This window comes from Prenolepis imparis, unplaced genomic scaffold (assembly GCF_030444845.1).
Source record: "Prenolepis imparis isolate NDT839.2.m4 unplaced genomic scaffold, iyPreImpa1.0 SCAF_10, whole genome shotgun sequence".
NCBI classification, from domain to species: domain Eukaryota; kingdom Metazoa; phylum Arthropoda; class Insecta; order Hymenoptera; family Formicidae; genus Prenolepis; species Prenolepis imparis.
Window position 1 is genome coordinate 14,421,140 of NW_028141168.1, and position 20,500 is coordinate 14,441,639.

Below are 20,500 nucleotides of genomic sequence, written 5' to 3' on the forward strand. Positions count from 1 at the left end.
GCGAAATTGAATGATTATGACGTAGTCGCGAATAATTAATGGATATACAGACCCTTGACGAATAACCCAATTGAAATATTTTTCATTACAACTAATAATCATTTTAACGTCTTTCAAAAACATTTAGTGCCAATCTTTTATTCGCAAATTTAGAAGCAAGAAGATTATTCAGCGTTCGAGTGATTAGTTTGTAAATGTACTTTGACGTAAATTGTTATCGATTTGAAAGCTTTGTTCTTTTTTTTCGAGCTATTCAAATAAAGCGTTATTTCCTCGCTGCGCGTATACATGGATAATTTATCTTCTCTATTTATCTTGTTTCATCTCGCCCATAATACATATACGTTCTTCCGATCAAAAGTCATGTCGAACACGTACGAGCTGTAATCCCGTAGTAGCTGCAGTTGCATCAGGTCGGTGGGTGCCAACAGCGCTACTCGCTGAAGGTGGTTACGGCGGTTCACCCTATATACACCCCACCGATTCGTGCTAGCTCTCGTTCGGAGTGTCTAACGGCGTCGTCAAGGTATAACTAACATTTAACAACGTAATGACCGTTTAGTCAACGAGTGCCACTTGACAGCTAGCAATGTCGAGATACGAGAAAGAGAATGAGAAATAAAACGAGAGAAAGAGAAGGAATAAAGAATAAGGAAGAGAGAGAGGGACTGAACCACCACACCGGTTATCCACCCCCGCCGCCATCATATAACGACACGTCGCGAGTCAGAGGTTGCCGAGCAACGGATGATGGTCGGCGAAGCGATGTGCTCGAGTCGAATGGAGAGCGAGAGAAACGAATAATAACGAAACGGCCGGCCATTCCCGAATTTAGCCGCAGGCCCGTAAAGCACGGGAGGCGCCGCTCAATTGAAAGCGCGATCGAGAATGTATTTCCCTTTTGCTTTGCGGAAAATCGTTGCGTTGGAATTTTTAATTTTCTGTAAATTTTTCTCCCAAGAGCAACGTACGCACAGTTGGAAATATAATTTTCGTTATGCCAAGAGAAACGTTGATAATACGGTACACATATTTGGAATCACCTACACAGAAATACACAGATATTTTCGTATTTAAAAAAAAATTAAAAAAATCATTTATTCCCTTTTTATACGATATTTTGTCCCGCAATTTAACAAATGTACGTAGAAAGTAATATATCGATTCATCATAATAAAGAAGGATCGTATAGTATAGTGGATCCGGGGCGCCGTCTCGTTTAAAGTCGGTCCTGTGAAACGCACAAACATGCGAAATAAGCCTCGGACGCACTCGGGAGGATCGCGAGGAACAATAACGTACGATACATTCCAATTTCGCTCGAGTGGTCGCCATTTTGTTAAAGGGGAGTTCCATTAAGCGAGGGGTGATTTTTCGGGCCGTTGAAACGACGCGTACATAAATATATATATTACGTCGTTTCGCGCGCGCGCTCGTACAGGACTGTTTCATTCTCATCTGTATGAGTGTTATCTCTGGAAACAGCATGAGGCGTAAAAGGATAAAAGTCGAATATGTCACGTAGCACGTGGGTGATATGGATTTCGTCTCTCCGCGACGAGGCCATGTTGCCTTTCTCTTCAGGATCCCCTTATTCAGTCGTTCCATGAGCGTTGAAATAAAAAAAAAAAAAAAGGAGAAAAAAATATTGAGCTCGATTAATCGTTTTATGTCTATTTGACATCGAATTTACCTCCATTTGCAATACGAAACTTTATCAAAAGTTTTAGAAGAGATAGAGATTAAAAATGGCTCTTCTCTCAGTGAATCCTCGCAGCAGTAATGATCCATTTATCCTGTATAATGTAATTATTAACTTGGCCCATTATACCTCGACGTACCCAAACGAGTTTAAAGTGAGCTGGATACATCAATCTAAATTACGTCGGATGTTATTAAACTGCAATTTCTTTTATTTTCTTTTATTTTCTAAGACTGGGATAAATGCATATAAGTTAAGGTTAACGTTAATAGGAAGAGCAATTAACGAAACGAGTAATAGATGACGTTAATAACACCATGTTCGCGAGACTTACAATTCCATTCTTTCTCTGACGTCTCTCGGTTTTTTTTGTACTCGTCGCTTTTTCTCCGAGACGTCTTCCCCGTAAGTAGCGCCATATCACAGAGATGATTTACCCCGGAACTGTAAATTACGTTAGATAATGGCTCACCGTAGTGGAAACTTGGGACTTTAAAGTTGAGTCGTAAAATTTGAAACTTCGTTTAAAATACGATAATACGATGATTACCGGCCGGCGAAACGAGAATACCGGCTGCTTCGGATTAATCTTTTTCTCTTTAATGTGTCTTAATTTTCTTAATGTATCTTTTTTATTCTTGTCTTTATTGCGTTTTGATATATTCGAAAGGAAAATCTATTCACGAATATAAATATACGTGAAACAAAACAGAGATAGAGGAAGAGTGAAATTTTTCTCTCTGCGTTTTCTGTAACCTCCGAAAAATATTAAATAACAATATTACATTACTTTTGTGTTGTACAGAAGCTAATATTTAATATCTCTCTCATTGTAATTACAAAAATTCACGAGAAAAAGATATATGTCATTTGTATCATTTTGGACTGGCATAAAAATAACAAACTTTGTGAGAAATAACTTCGTAGCGCTGAATGTAATTATTTGTCCGCCCCTTTTTCTACGCCAAATGAGAAAATATCCTCGTTTTACCGCCCTATAAAATTCGCTTATGATTATGCAGCCCATTCGTGAATTATAGTGGTAAGTCGCTGGAGATATTACGGCAAATTAACGGCATTAGGAATTAAATTTTCGTTTGAGTTAATAACTTTGCTGTTCCTAAAATATTCATATCAAGATTGGCGAAGATTAGCATCTCGTTGGTAAAGAACGTAACTAAATTGCTCGAAAGAAGACGGCATAAGAAGTATATGTACCTTCTTCGAGGAATCTCATTTTGAGCACAATGAACCACGCGTGTTTCAAAAAGCGTACAAAAATCAATATCTTGCAAATCCATGTAAGACAACGGGTCTTTAAAGATCCTTGATATCTACGTCAGCTATCACGGATTATGACGTCAGAAGCATGGAAATACACACGAACAATTCTTCGAGGTGTGATTCTTCTATACCCACACACAAATGTTCAAACATACATCTACATCTCCTCTACATTTCTCTTACCTTCGTACGAGCTATACTTTGAAAGTGGTAATAAATATAATTTTGGATAACGATAAATTTAAATAATCGATAGGATTAATCTGAAATATACGAATCGGAATCAGAGAGCGTTCAATGCATGAACGAGATAAAGCCGAGATAATTTATGTAAGATCTCTCTATTTTACGAATTTTTGTGTTCAAAGCAAATCTTACAAATTATCGATTTACAAATTGACTTTTCTCACATTTTCTTGTGTCTTTCAATTAATATCTCTCTTGTTCATACGCAAAGAGTTTAATTCGCGCCACGTTTTTTGCACGACTACGGCCAATTTATATTCCACAAAAAAAATATGTAATATGTAACTCAATATGACAAACTTCAACATTTCACATGTCTCCCTGCGGGTTCATTCAAATTCGTCCGATCGCTTATCTCTCCGCCATCGTATGACATTTTTCTCCGTTATCGCTATATTTCATAGTCCGGCCCTCTTCTCCTTACGCATAAATTTATATCACCCGACACAAAGACCTGACCTCCTTCGAGGGTACAAAATGCGCGGGGAGTCGCATTATCGTCGGAGCTCGAGGACGAGAAGGGGAATGATTCACCCTAGAACTGCGGAAGGGTGCTCGAAAGAGGAATAGTCGAAGCGTTGCCAGAAATCTAGAATTCTTATATAAAACTTCTACAATTTTCGGCAGATCTCCATTACTTCATCTCATTTTAACATAAATTGTTACGATATAATATATTTTTTAAATAATAATCGAATAATAACAAGTTACATGTATAAAATTTTATCACTTTAATCGTTTCATATATTTCATTCAACACTGTGAGGATTTTTCATCACTCTTATATTGCAATTTTAAATAAAATATTTAAATGTAACATTTAATTCTTGTAATTTTTCGGTAGACAGATTATTTGCGCGGACGCTGATAACGAAAACAGCGTACGGCTATCGTATTAAGTCTGTTTTGTTACGAGCTTGTGATCTGCGTTGGTTCTCGACAGTCCGAATTACGAGCGTAACATATGTACAAAGTTGACTTTAAAAACATCACGGGACGAAATAAGAGACCGATAAGGCATCGCGCGATCCCTGTTCCAAGTTCGTAAATCGTAAATCCGTCGAGTATATATCGCGCGATAAAGTGCTGTAGATACATCTCTTGCACTTGTATGGTTTTAGAACGCTTATAACAGTTGGCAATGCGCTCACACACGCGGAATAATGAGATACACACATGGGGTGGTGATGCCATGGCGTAAGCACATCGCGACAAAGTCGCTCTTTCAACCCTCGCAAGACTCCTCTAATGAATCTCCGACAGACATCTTAAATTAGTTTACTAGAAGACCCTGACGGACAATAACACGAATAATATTCTCGCGCGTCATCTATGCAATCAACATTAGATAAGTAAATAGTTAGATAATTAATTTATGAGATCAATTATTTTATGAGGATTTCGAGGATTTTGACGATTATCCTCATAATCCTCATATTCCTCGAAATTCTCAAAATCATCGACACAGCCACGAAATTCTCAAAATATTTAAAATCCTCGAAATCCTCATAATGCTCATATAATCCTCAAAATTATATTATTTTTAATTTTATAAAATTGGACAACGGCGCATGCGTAGTGTTGTTCTAATTCACACAAGTTACATAAAGAAATGTAGAAAAATAAAAAAAAATGTATTAACTTTTATTCCCGCGTCACTTTTAAAACATCGCACGTTTGAAAAAGTGATCTTTGGTTTCATTTAATCATAGAATATCGATGTAAAGTAAATAATATTTAAAATAAATAATCTATTTTTTAATAAATATTCGTCGTTTCGACACTAATAATATCTTTGCGATATAATTTAATCCACGTAATAATTCACATATATATTTTCTCCTCCGCTATTGGTTTCTCCGTCGCTCTCTTAATGAAGGGAAGTTCTACTACTGTGGCTCTCTCGTAGAAAAGTTCACGTATTCCGGATTCCCCCCTCGTTATCCTTGATTTTCACGATGCGAGAAGAAGCCATTAATGTATGCCGATCAATAATTCCAGACATTATCACGGTATCGACCCTAGCAATAGACGTTACTCACCGTTCGCGAATACGAATACGAGCTTCGAGAAGACTTGCTCTCAAAATAACGACGACAAGTTGATATTTCAAACAGTCGCACTTTTCACGATGCGGAAGAGCCCACGTTCAACTTTTATAGATAAGTAGATTACGCGATGACGCAATGCAGTGGCAAACTCAGTAAGATAAATAATGCATAATGAAGTAAAAAGGAAAGAGAAACGAAAGGTTTGTTCGCTCAAGATTTTCCGGAGGAGAGACGTCATATTTAATGTAATACTCTGGAGAGGAAATATTGTCTTTCGAAGATCCCTAGCTTCTCGAAGCATTTTCATTCGCTTATTATTCAAAAACTATTGTCATTTCGCTTTGGTTAAGAAATAGATAATTTGTTGACAAATTAATAATTTTCTCTCTCTCTCTTTCTGCTATTTTATATATACAAAATTAGTATTATGTATAGTATTATATGGATATAGTAAATTATTTTTGCAATAAACACAATTTACGTCATTTCAATAAACTTGTTCAAACAAAGTTGATCGCATATATGTTATAACACATTAATAAATAACGTGGTCAATTAGAAGACTTAATAATACACAAAATTAACATCATTATAATATATGTATATATCGCTCAATGTGAAAGATATAATTATTTCACGTAATTGAAGATACGATTGCACACGTAATTAATCAAATTACTCGTGTAATCTTCGTAATACCACAAGTAGAGTGTTTTTGTCGATTAATTCTATCGCTTGCTACATTGTCGTAATTCAAGGCCGCAAGAAACACTTAAGACACTTAAGTATCCCGTCCTCTCTCTCGCCAATCTCTCGTCGAAGTCGCGGCCTCGAACTGTCAAAGGGTCAATTATTGACACGAGAATTTTCGGACCGTTTATTGTTTTTCATCCACGCTGAGTGAAAAGCGACGGAAAAAGAGAGAAGAGCGTAAAATGGAGTAAATCGTCAAACTATAAGCGCGGTCGCGTAAAGCATCAAGCTTTTTCATCCTTTCCACCCTGCATCTCGGGGATACACGTCAAAGTGTTTCGCGATTGAAATCACGCGAACCGTGCAAGGGCGCCTGTTACACAACGCGCATACGAGCACACGACCGATCGATCTTTCGCATAGTTATATCTGAAGTTTGGTTTACCCAGCAGCCGAAACCTTGAACGCTCCAAGGCTTCTCCCTCGAAAGTTTAGCCAGTAAATGATTCGATTAAATAATCGTTGAGCATCATTAATAATTGCGCGAGATTATCAGCGACATTTTCGAGATACTTCAAGAGAATTTAGAGTTTAGAGAATAAATTTTACTCTCTTCTTGATTTAATAGAAAAAAAATCGGGTTCGCGTATGTAATTATTATTAATTAATTATAATTTTTCGGCTCTTTTTTTTTTCTTTCACGGTTCGCCATCAATTCGCCATCTACAAAAAACGCATATAAGAATGCGATCGCAACTGCATGAAAGTTTGCGCACTCTCCGGAATAAAATAAGCTTGGCAACCCGCGAGCCAAAACTCAAAGTCCTCTCTCTTCTCTTCCCTTTGCCATTCTTGCATTCAAACATGGGAGTGCAATCCAACACGGTCGTGAAGCCAGCAAAATCCGGACAACGAAATCAACTACCTGTGGATGCGAGTTAAGCGACTTATACAGCGGCAACGGTGACGACAATCGGCTGCACACAATCGGGTTTCGATTCGCTTCTGGTTTGATTCCGCGTAGAATCGCGTTGATTTGCGCCTCAATATATCGGAGATATATTAATACGAACAGGCGTGTATAATATTAGCAATTACTCTCCCTTCTTTAGAAGCACTATTTACGGATATTATATTAAGTTTGGATTAAAATATTGTACCACACTCTCACAATATAATGGGTTGATCTATAACTAAGTTCCGCTATAGATAATTACTGAATGACTTCTTCTGAGAATCATGAATTTTTTAATCAAAACGAAACAATCATGATAGATGTATATGTACAGCAGAATTAACAAATTATCATCTTAAATGGGAACAAGTTGTATTTTAGTAACAAAGAATATAAAACAGATAAAAATATACTAAAAATAATTTTAAATATGAAAATTCAATTTATTACATAAAACGGAACTTATTTAAATCAACTCAATATAAAATGGCCTGAAACAGATAATATATAGATACATATTTGCGAAAGAGATAGGAATAAAAATCAATGTCGCGCATAAAATAGCCGAAACTTCGATACACAATACGGTGTGCCCTTCAATAACTTCGAAAGATAACTGGAAATTGGAAAGGGCCCGTCGACGACGGAGAACGAAAACACGCCACCGAACCTTCCAACCCGACGTGGAGAAATTTCCGACGAACGTCGGACCGTCGCGCCGGTTCGAAATCAAAATATTTGCGTAGCCCCGATTGAGGTACACGCACACATCCATCCACATACACACACGCACACACATACACACGAGCAGGGAAATATCTCGTTAGCGGGCGTTCTCTTTATAACACCCGGGGCGATTCGGTCTTCCACATCGACGACCTTTCAGGTATCTCGAGAGAGATTGCGGGACACGAGAGCGAGTGGCGTGTCGTTGGAGCGTGCGATTCGCATCTCCTACGCGGGTGGGCTGATTTCGCCCAATCTCGTCCCCCGTATTCGCGTGCTCCCGACAGTGGAATCTAAATTGGAGCTGACCGTGCTTTGTAAATTATTCTTGCTCGTTAACTAACAACGAGCACATGAAGAGCAGGAGAGAGGGAGAGAAAGAGTTTCGTCTTTTCGTTTCTAACGTAAATATAACTCTCTCTTCACGCATCACGTATGTATTGTGCGAAGCATCGACGACGTCTGCCCAAAAATTGGTATTTTCCACTTGTTTCGAATTGATCATTTCTTCTAATTTACAAAGCGCGACGTAAGAAATATTGTTAAATAATAAAACGGTGATTATATATATATATTTTCTTATTATCAAAAGAATATATTATATAATTATTAATTGTAATATAATTAAACTATTAAATATAATTATTAATTGTAATTATTAAATAATATTATTGAATAATAAATTATTAAATAATATAATTATATTAAACATGTATAACTGTTTATAAAATAACTGTTTATTATTTAACAATTGAACGGCTTGAAATTACTCACACATACTTATTATTAGACAGTTTATTTACTTCATTCTTCTTTCTCAGAAACCTAAACTACGTCTAACTACGAAGGCGTATCACATGCATAATTGAACAGAGAATTACTATATATTCTTCGATAAAGTGGTTCGCTACACCATCGAATAATATTCGAAAGCAAAAGTTACACAGGCAATCATCATTTTAATGCGTTTCGCTGTAAGAAGAAGTCAGGATAAATACCCTGCGTGACCCAGAGCGAGCTCACGTCCGTATAAATAATTCAGAGGCATCTTGGCGTGGCCTCGATGCTTTACGATAAGCCAAACTAATTAATAACGATTTCGCGTAACCGGTGTGTTGTCTGGATGAGGTGAGAGACGCGAGTGTACAGAGGCTTATCTGCCCTTTGTGGCCGCGCCGCGTTTCGGTAATAGATTATCGTTGATGACACCCTCCTCTCTCTTCCACCCTTCCGTCTACCCGTTCGCGCAGAGCTCCTGCCGAAGCAAGATTTTAACGGAATAATAATAATCGCGCGATAAAACCGGACGAGAGGCTGTCGCGCGGGATTAGACGAAAGATAATGGGATTATGCGCGATAACTCCGCGAAGTGGAAATAATTTCTTTGTGTTAATGAAGAAGTTCACATCGCGACGCGCTCAAGTCTCCGTCACTTAAGATAAAGCCCAGAGCAAAGATTACCGTAGGCTAAGTTCAAACTGCACGTTAAATCTCCGTCTAAACGACATAACGTCGATACAATTACACTTTACTCGATGAGATATGTATGGTATATATCGGATACAGATCCGGTGTCTATAAATATATATTGTATAAGTATATGATGCGATATACAAAGTAGGATAAGAACAACTTTGTGTGTGCCCCTCAATCTCTACCCTAATTAATTTAAAGTAATTTGATGCTATTCCCCAAATATCTCGAGATCTTCCTTACCATTTTCGGCGAGAAAATGAAGTTAAGTAGTTCAAAAGCCCGGAGCACGAACGAGGATTCTAGGTCACTCTGCGTAACATCATTCTATTTCCAAGAGAATGTTCCAATTAGCAAATATTATCCGCGCGGCAGAAATTTCCAATTCTCTTTATCGAATTCAAATATCGAGATTTCCTCGCGTTAAACTGTATTGACACAGTTCAATGAGGATGCAGAAAGTGACTAAATTTCACGGAGAGAAGGATAGATCGCGGTGTATGACCCGTGCACACACAAGGCAAAAGCCGTACTTTACTTCTCCGGAAGATAAAAAGAACGCGTCGCATTTTTCGTCTCATTTACTCCCCTTTCCTTCCCTCGTTCTTCCGCGTTATTCCACCGTGCAAATCTCTGCATACATGTCCATATCTGTGCGAGAGAAAAATATTATTCGCGAAACTGAACGGCAAAAGCGCGCGATAAGTTGAAAGGCATCGTGATGCGTTTGATACAAGTTATTCGTCGTATAAAAGGGGGATGAAAGAGAGGGAGGGGCGAGAGATCAGAGAAGAATTTCCTGTAGAGTATTTCGCGACAAAATCTCTTTCAGACACAATCTACGATTGTACTATCGCGCCTTCATCAAGATGGTCTTGACGATGCGTGTAAAATGTACCACACGGAGTCTCCCCGAATCTCCGAAGCGATCGACGCGGGAGCCACCCGCTCTCGCGAGCTCGCGGGGTATCGAGATTCCGGCCGCGCGCGCGACCCACCCCTGGAGGAAAGAACCCGGAATTCCGTCGTCGTCGCCGGGCATCCGCGGCGCGCGCGTGCATCAGGCGCATCAGGAATTTGGAAAGCGAGGGATGTCTCTCTCTCTCTTCCTCTGTCTCTCCATGCTACTCGCGTTGGCGTGGGTCAGTAGACAAGTGACGCCCGAGGGGAGACGAAGGGGGATGGAAAGGCCGGCGGGATATTCGATATTCCGGGGGCATGGATCGCGGAACTCGCGGGGAGGGATGGCGCTCCGGTGCCACCCTAACGTGGCACGTGGGGCGCTACCAGGTGTTGCCTAGACATCGGGTCGATGCCGAACGCAGGCGCATGTGCGATCGTTTCCCCTCGCCCTTGTCCTCTCTTTCCTTCCGCCATCACCCTCTTCAGCCCCCTTCTCCTCTCTCTCTCGCTCTCTCTCTCTCTACACATACCGTTTTCTCGTACCCTGTCTCGCTCTTCCCTACCTACCTACGCTCGTGTCGCGCACACCACCCTCGTTTCTCCTCGTTTTTCCACGAGGGGAGATACACCCCTGCCGTAGTATCGCGCCCCACGACGTGTGCGCCACCCTTGCACCACCACTACCATCATAGTCGGCGACAACAAGTAGACGACGTATATCGCATCGTCACTATGCAGCCAATCTTCCGTAGGAATTACCGTCGGTCCTCTATCTCTCTCTTTCCCTTTCATCCCCTATCTCTCCCTCTCTCTTTCTCTTGAAACAAGGGGAGGAAAAGAGTTCTTATACGTTAGTCGTAACGCTAGGAACGAGGCTCGGGAACGCAGCACCCCGACCAGCTGCTGTTCCCCCTTCGATTTTTGCGGGAGCCCCGGGACGTGTTTGTGTGCGCGTGTATACACGCGACGCTGCGCCGGAAGCGGTACGGTGCGATAAACAGCGGCGGAGAGTTTGCGAGAAAGAGATTTACAGATAGCTTAGTGTGCGTTACGTATCGTAAAAGGTCGACGACCGGATCGAGAGTCTTTGCCGGTCGATCGGAAATCTCGTCTCGGTTGACTCCCCCGGGGAAAGTTCGACGCACGTGTCGCCGTTGACGTAAACGCACTTCCACTTTTGTATTTGGGATATTAATTCTTGTTCACGATTATAGCAAATTGCAGAAAATTGTAGAGAAAGTTGTACAAAAACAGAAAGTTAGAATATTACCGATTCTCCGAGAAAAATTGTAACGATATAGTTTGTAAATTTGAAGAAACTTGGAAGAATATTTAATTTGTATTAAATAATTATTAAGAAAATAAAAAAATGTATAGATATTATTAGCGAGCAAATTAATTCGAAAATGACTAAAGTTGCAAGAATAGTTCACCGTTTTTCACAGCGAATAAATGCAAGCGTAGTGAATACAAGGTATTACAGCACCAGCTTCCTTGCTTTACATTTTTCCAATCTGCTTTTTAAATCAGGCTAGGCGACCGAGTCTACGTAGCGAGTTTCAAATACGCGGTATAACATAAATTCAACTTTACGCAAAGTACCAGTGTGTACGTACTAAGAATACAAAATCATCGTTTATAAAGGTAAAGCGAAATATTGCGGTTACAATACACCGTTTACAATATATTGACATTTTAAAAAAAGTAAAAAATTTATGCATGTATTTGTGTATTTCTATTTTAAATAAACTTTAATTTTTAATTTGCTAAATTGTAAATTGTGTGCAGACTATATCGTTGTGTAATATATATATATCAAATCCTACTTTTCCTTACATTGTTTTTTAATAACTAAATTGATCAACATCAGTCACTCTTTTTTTTTATAATTAGCAAAAATATTGAGAATTATTTAGCTTTTAATGTTGCAATGTTTAGCTCAAAATTCTATTCGAGCAAACAGTACCCACAATAAATACAATAATTATCAGTTTAGATAAATATTTCAACCAAAAAGATTATTTCATTACCTAAAACGGGCCATTTTTTTATATATGGATTTTTCTTTTCTGTCTCCAAAAAAATTGTTCTCTTCTCTTATGAAAGTACAGCGATTAACGGCTACGATACTGCGCAAACAATTCTGCGCCCTACGCCATTGACATCGTCAACACATCGCTCGCCCTCGTGCCACGCGCGCGTGTCACGCATGCACAACCACAACGAGCGACCTGCAGGAATCGAGAACCGACATCAGCACTCTCGAGGGGTAGCTGTGCAACCCCTCGCACAGACAGACCATCACCATCACTATCAGCAGCAGCAGCAGCAGCAGCAGCAGCAGTAGCAGCAACAGCAGCGCCACCCTTCAATTCTATCCGTAGGGGAGCCGCAACGGAGGGACGCCGGGGGTGCTGCTGACTGGTCGAGTCCGCAGCGGGGTGACGAGAACAACCCTATAGGCGCGACGGAGATGGGCGATCGTCGCGGAGAAGGGGTAAAGGGCCAAGAGGACGGTAACGCGGAGCGGCAGCGCCACCGACTAAACAGTCGCACCCCGTCGTCGCCGTCGTATTCGAGGCCACCCCCTGTCACTGGCGAGAGCCGCGACAGGGAGCGACCGAAAGAGTAACGGACGGACGGACGGACGGACGGACGGACGGACGGACAAACGGACGAACGGGTCTTGAGTCAGTCAGTTAGTTAGTCAGTCAGTCAGTCAGTCGGTCCTCTCAGCAAAGTCTCGGGGCGCAGGATAAGCCACCCCTAGACTCACGCGCACACACACACACACACACACACACATACTCAAACAGAGACACGTGAATACACGTATATATACACACAAGCGCGCGCGCGTGCATATACACATTTACTGATATACCGAGCGCAAACCGCGGAAGAAACGGTCCAGGTAGGAGTATCTCGACCACCATCCACCATCGAGCGGACGAAGAAAAGCAAATTGAAGCGTAGCTCGCAAGAAACACGCAGGCCGCGCGTCGGTGGCTGGCATGGTGGCGGTGGTGGTGCATCCGTTTAAGGAGCCGCCCTCGCCGCGCCGATGACGAGGCTGCAGGTGCCACACCAGCGCGTACCACGTAGGACGAAGGCGAAGCCGGCCAGCGAGCGGCCACCTAGCCGAGGTGGTTCCGACGTCCACCGGTTCGACGACGGGCCGCAGACACAGACGGCCGGGCCGGGCGACGGACGGGCGCGACGTAGACGTCGACGTCGCGGTAACGTCGGCGACCACGGCGACGTCCACGGACGACGCGCCGTAGCCGCGGTTATCGCCAATCGTGACGACATCGGTGGTGCTGTGGTTGGTGCTGCGGTTGTTGGTGTTGAACGTGGTGTCGGTGGTGTCCTACGCGAGTGTTCCGAGTCGTCGTCCCCGGTGACCGGACGACGACGGCCATCGCCATCGTCGGTTCCTGGTGACGCCGCCGGTCGACGCGATCCGCGTCACCACTATGCCACGCTGTCTCATGGCGAAAAAGTGGAAATGGAATCAGTGGCAGGCCCGCGTGGACGATCAGACGAACGAGCAAAAGGACGCGACGCCACCCGGGGCCGCGAATCCGCAGGAGCAGCAGGCGCAACATCACGTGCTGCATCAGAGCACCGCGGACGCTATGGAGAAACGGTCGCACAGGCATGAGCCGATCGAGGACGAGGAGATCGATGTGGTCGGGGACGTCGATAATCATCAGGTCGACCATCAGCAGACCTGTTGGGGGCCGCACAGTCCCACGGCGGGGGCTACGGCCCCCAGTCCGCCGCCCCTCAACGCTTCCGGCGCTCTGTACTATCACGGTGAGTAAGTTCTCCTCTAAAGGGGTTCTCCTTTTCACTGCGGCAGCATGACGCGGTCACGCCAATTGCCCGCTTTTACGTGATGTAACGTGAGTGTAGGTTAGACGCGCCACGCCCTAAACCGAGAACTTTTCTTGTTGTATTCGCGCAAGGGAAGAATCCATGAGCTACTATTCTTTTCTTTCCCTTTCTCTCTCTCTCTCTCTCTCTCTCTCTCTCTCTCTCTCTCTCTCTCTCTCTCTCTCTCTTTTCAAGGGCTTCTCGCTAGCTTCGACATTCGGTGCAGTCTGGCCATGCGTCGAGCACGCAGGGTGACACGCCTATTACAGACGCTGGCGTGCGCTATAGACAGATATTGCAGTAGCTGCTTAAACGCGCCATACTATATTATATATATAGTCCCTCGAAAATGCGGAAAGATAGGTTTGTCAACGGCCGCAGCGCGCAACAAGCATTTTCACGTTTTCCTGCGGAAAACCGATCGCGAAATCGTCCATGTGTTCGCACATGTATATACGTATGTACGTACATGGCGACACACCCGTCTGTATATCGTCGATCACGTCGACGATCACGTTTGGCACCCTTAACGTTGAGTCATGATCCCGATATGTCATTGTAGGCTATTGTAGTCAAGAGCTATTTCGTCCATCGCATTTGTTGAGCTCTCAATCAGACAGGGAGGAAGCTGACTGCGTTTTAACGTCGCTGCTTGTTGTGTAACCACCAGTTATCCAGAACGGTCGAATTGCTTTTGTGACGTAGATGAATACGCCTACGATATCGGATTATGTCGAGTGAACTGTTTGTTGAATATTCTCGCGCCGAAACCTGTTTTCTATTTATAAGTACTTTGTATATACAATAACTTTGTACAAATCATCATACGCGCGATTTACGTAATTATATTAAATGAGCGAAAAATAATTCTGAATTTAATTTGTTTTCTCTGTTGGCAATTTTTTAAAAATTATTTTCAACAGCAAGAATTTTGTGACAAAAATAAAAAAATTAAATAAAAAAGTTTAAATATATATTCGTTAATCTAAATTTTTCGTTTAAGACTTATATTATGTTACATCTGTATTAATATATTATCACACTTTTGCGTGTAAAGTTAGTGGAAGAGACTTTAAAGAGATAAATTATCAAAATTCTTTTTCTGTTAATCAAAATGTCATCATTCTTTAACAGTAAATATTATCAGATAGAATTATTATACACATATATTTATGTATTTGTTATATATTTATAAAATGCGAGGCTCTTGCATGAAATTACTCTATAAAAAATGAACGTATTGAAATTTTGCGTGCATGTGATTAGAGCGCCGATGCTTTGATCGCTCATAGGTATTCTTGAAAGCCAGAAATACAGAGTAACAACCTCTTTCTATCTTATTTATGCTGCTTATAGGCACTAGATTGCGCACGTGTTCACACAATGGCGCAAATGACGTTATGTAACAAGTGTTCTCTATCACTATAACATGCGCCACGATATGACTACAATCGTTCTCAATCAATTCATTTTTGCAACTAAAATTTGACTCTGCCACAATATTCGCCAAAGCAATAATATATTTGCTTTTTCAATAAATAATTAAAGTTGGTCGTCTTTATAGTAAAGATAGCCAACATTGCATAATTTTATATTTAATTAATATTTTTTAGCTTATTTAATCTCTGAAGAATATTTTACAACCGAGCTCTAGATTCACGCAACAAAAAGTTTTGTGCACGATTAATTGTCAACTCTTATTTAGATTAACGTTTATTATACACACTTGCAAACAGTATACAAAAAAAATTATAAGAATGAAAATCAAGTTGTACGGAAGTTTATCTATCATCATAGAGATTAAATATCCAACGGGATTACAGTCACGTAAGAAAAATATAAGAATGTACGTTCACTAACAGGTTTCTTCGTCCTTGACTTTCTTGTTGTACGATTAACGATTGGTTTTTACTGGTTTGATAAGGTAATATATATATATATATATATATATATATATATATATATCACATATATACACATGATAAAGTCTCGCCATTTCTGATCATCCATGAGATAAAATGTGAGGGTAGTTGATAATATTTTTTGCAGCAAAAAATATCTCGGAAGAAAAATAACTTAACCAAGTTTCAATCAAATTTAATTAATAAAATTTTATTGTGGCTGGAACTTTAACTTATATTTTTATGTTTTATGTTTATTTAGGCATCCAATACGATACATGTTTTATGATCAATATTTACTTTCGCGATGGAATAAAAAGAATAGAATAGAAAAATAATGTTTTGTTATCTACTCAAAGTGCGACAAGCTTATTTTGTCAAAAGCTTATTTTTCTTTTTTTTTATAATAATTTTAAATAATTTTTTTAAATATTGGCAAATGTTTATTTTAAGACAAGAATTAATATTAACAGCTAATTATAAATAATTTACATAAAAATATAAATTTTTATTTAATTACAAATGATTTGATAGATCAAGTATAATTTATACTTGCTGTTTGTTTTGCGCTCACAGGGTCGATAAAGATCAGAGGCGATAAATCTACAGGAATGTGCGGAATGTTCATTCAAGGTATATAAATATGCTTTATGGGCTATATTTGTGATCTGTGATAGATAACGTAGATATAGAGAATCCACCTAGAATTCATAGATAATTCATGTCACTTTACACCGTTCTATATAATGATTTCATTACTTTCTAATTGTAAGACGTTAAATCAGATAGCGTCAGTAATTATGTCACCAATCGATAAAAATGTAATTTAATCAGATACTTTGGATAAGACTATACTCTGTTCGTTGTAATAAAAAGTACTTTTTTTCTCACTTTTATTATTAATATAACAACATCACGAAAATAGTAAATCTCTATTCATATAGTTCTTCGTATGTACTTCTTATTAATCGAGAGAAACTATAAATAAGTTCATCATTTAAATCAAATTATATCGCATCGATAAATAAATACAATGATACGATAACAATGAAGTATATGAACGAAACCTTACGACATTCTCTCTCTTCTCTTCGTTATGTCTTTTATAGAGACTATCTCTTTTACATGCAACTTATGCATTCTGCGATAAATTGCGTATGGTCAATGACTGGTTTAACGACGAAATATGTAAATTAATTAACAGATGACACAAACACAGGATCCATAAATTTTTACGATTTTTAAAAAATCGAATCCGCGTTTGCAATATTCTGCAATCCTCGATAGAGAAGAGATAAAGGGAAGAAGTTGACGTTAACGTTAATCGCAACGGAGATTTTTATCGGTCTTTAAAAGAGCCTAGAATCAACGGACTCGTGGGAGCGCGTGGGAGCATTCATTCGCTGTTATTGATTCGCCCTTCCGCCCTATACGACCCTCTTGCAACCCCTCTACCCTTCTCGTTCCACAACTGCTGCGTTCCTATTGCCGTTGATGAAATGCACTTGCAGACACGGCCATTCTCCTTTACCTCTGTGTTGACTTCCCTTTATTTCAGCCAATAATAGATACGCGTCAGCTGATCGATCGCGCGCGAACAGCACACTTTTTCTGATTTATATATTCGCCTTTCAGTTTTCCATCTTCCCCTAGGACCCTTTCGTCTATCTAGAGGAAAAGTAGCGGCGCGTTGAAATAGGATGTTCGATAAGAAACGTGCGTTTGACGCACGTGACGATACTTTTTGTCGAAAACTTAAGCAATTTATCCTTGAAAATAGTCAGAACGAATCAGTTTTTCAACTATATGATTGATTCAAAACGAAAGAATATTTTTGACAATTACGTTGCAATTACAATAATCTTGTTTTTCAGCAAAATGTAAATAGATTTGAATGTAAAGGGAAAAAATGGCATAGTCACTAAGATATTCGATATTAAATGTTTGGATACAAAAAGATATGATGTCGAATTAAATTTTAAGAACGAAGAAATATATTAATTTTCAATCATATTAATAAAATATAGATGATTGATCTAAATATAATAATTGATTTAAATGTCAATAGATATATATAAAAAAGAATTTTTTTACAATAAAAAACTTTCTTCATTATTCAATCTTTGGTTTGGTGAAAAATTATTTTTAAGTTAATTACTACTTTTATCTTCATAATACAGACATAGTCAAGGCGGACATGAACAAATCAAATATCCGTAGCTATAAATATATGTTTCCAAAAATAATATTCTTCTGTGAAAAAAATAATCAAATTTTCAGAGTTATTCACAGAAAAATTGATTCACCTGTCCTCTTTTGGCGATAATGATTGATTCAACCTAAATTCTCATATCGTTAAGTCAGAGATAGAAGCCCTCATTAATTAGTGCCTACATAATATAGTGTGTTCGCTGCTTACGGCATAGACTTTCGCGTTACGTAACCAGCTGGACGGCACGCGTATCGATTTCACGGCGAAAGTCGTCTGTTGCGTGCTTTGTCTACATTGTCGAAAGCAATAAAAGAAACACAAACGGGATTTAGACGGCATCAATAACTAATAACGAGGTAACATTCGAATTGCGAGTAGCAGCGCCTTAAAGCCATGCGACAAACGCGAATTTATTCAAAACTGTTTTCGAGATTTGCAAATCTCAGAGTCATATCCGCTATTCTAAATTCATGCAGATAATAGCATCACAATATTTTTTTATGTTACATTATTTACCAATTTTTGCTTTGCAACGCTGTTATTAAAAGTAAATACACATACTGCGATTCGATAGCTTACTGTAAATTTATACTATGGCAAATATTTATTAAATCTTAACGAGCGTCATACACACATCCAATCATATCATAATATCAAATCATTCCACTTTATTCGTAGTAATAAAATGACAATTTGTACTTTTTGAATCAAAATTACTAAAAAATAATTATTTAAACTAAAATCGTGTAGCCGAAACTACTGAAATATTATTAAATTTCTTAATGTTGCCACTTCAATAAATCTGCTCTTCGCGCGAAAAAAAAACCTGGAACATTCGGAAAGCGAAATGGTCGGGCAAGCTGGTATTTTAATTGAAATGGAGTTTAATAATATATATTTCTTGCACGCGTATATAACGGCGTGCTGGAAATGAGAACGCTCACAGAAGAATACGCTGTTACATACACGAGAGAGGCGTTGTTTCGCGCACATTTCGCATGAATCTTCCGCATGGTCCTTCCCAAGCAACAGCAGCGGCGCGAATTTCGCTCTTTACCCCCTTCCCTCTCTTTCAACCCCTTGTCGCGGAACCGCCCCTGCGCAACAGCGAGCGGCGCGCAACAGATACAACAGATCGCGTTATTATACACCCCCGTGTTCACGTGCCGCGCCACCTCCTGCTGCATACAACCGACTTTTTTTCCATCCCCCTTTTATATCCTTTAATGACCGTATACGGTGGAAACAGCTGGCGCGCAGGAAATGAAACGCCACGCAACTCGTGAGTGATTCACGAATTCAAATATTCATATCACCGTAAGACGAAATGAGATGTTGTACTGTGCGTGTTACACCGCGCCTTCGCTACCCTTCCACCGCGTTGTATTTTACGTTATCACGAGAAGGGGGTTGGGGGTGAGAAGGGTTCATTAGAGAAAACTCTCGAGTGATTATTTTAAAATTGAATAGCAGTCGTTATATCCGTTTCCACTAGAAACATTCTTATACATTGTCATGTCATATGCTTGACCGGTTTATATCTTATGCTCGTGAAGGCGAGCTATATGTTGAGCTTGAATAAAAAACTTTAGATATGTATATCTTATCAATAAGTTGCGTAATAATAGATAAATATGAAGTAGACAAAACAATGTTTCAAGATAATTGACGATTTTAGTAAATTTAGTATAATCAGATATACACAGAGCCTTGTACACTAACGAAAATTGCTTGATTTGTTGCATTGCGAAAGATATAAAATAAAATATCGCAACGACCAAACACAAATAGAGTCCTTTTACGATTCCGACTGTATCTCGTACGAGTAGTAGAGTAATAACTTTCGGCTTAAAACAAATGGAAGATAAGACCAGACCCCTCAAGAGCACAGCCTAATCAAATAAAGCTACGACCGCCTATCTCTGTGGATTAATCTACTTGCTACCCATTTCTAGGCTACACGCACGAGGCATGGATCAACCACGAGGAGCCGCCCAAGTACGCGACGTTGCGCTCAGCGGCGGAGCTGGCGCGTCCGATAGCTCCGTCGCCGCCACCCCCGGCAGCCCAACAGGAGCTACCGGTCCCGGTACTGACCGGACCGATCTTGCATCAGAGCACGAGCCCGTCGTCGTCATCGTCATCGTCGCCGTCGTCGTCGTCTTCGTCCGTCGCGTCCCTGTGTCTGCCGCCGCGCAAGAGCCTCTCGATGTCCTTCACCAGCACCGGCGCGGCGTTATCCTTACCGCCCAAGAAGAAGGACATCTACCGTCCTTACAGCCTGCAACCGATCTCGGAAATACGCACGTCCGCCGAGGAGGACCTGTCGGCCGCCCAGGCCATCCTGGATCTCAGCGCGTCGCCCGCCGCTCCTACACACTCCGTTTTTATTCACACCCTGCCACCACCGCCTCCACCGCCGCCGCCGCCGCCGCCGCCGCTGCCGCCGAGTACTCTGCGTTGATACCACTGCTT

General features: G+C 40.4%; 1 protein-coding gene and 1 pseudogene across 2 annotated transcripts in view; one reads left to right on the forward strand and one right to left on the reverse strand.

The window, feature by feature from the left end:
* Positions 1-685: 685 nt before the first annotated feature.
* The window catches only part of LOC145941636 (uncharacterized), a 51,031-nt pseudogene continuing 31,216 nt past the window's right edge, over positions 686-20,500 (reverse strand). The window contains exons 3-4 of the transcript XR_014426191.1: positions 2,024-2,146; positions 686-1,590 (exon numbers count right to left, since the gene is read on the reverse strand). The product of XR_014426191.1 is annotated as an uncharacterized LOC145941636 (transcript). The remainder of the gene's footprint in view (positions 1,591-2,023; positions 2,147-20,500) is intronic.
* Scrt (scratch) overlaps positions 12,527-20,500 on the forward strand; it is a 27,586-nt gene continuing 19,612 nt past the window's right edge. Inside the window, exons 1-3 of the mRNA XM_083047626.1 lie at positions 12,527-13,852; positions 16,390-16,446; positions 19,981-20,461. Coding sequence (XP_082903752.1) covers positions 13,510-13,852; positions 16,390-16,446; positions 19,981-20,461 — 881 coding nt within the window. The 5' untranslated portion in view covers positions 12,527-13,509. The remainder of the gene's footprint in view (positions 13,853-16,389; positions 16,447-19,980; positions 20,462-20,500) is intronic.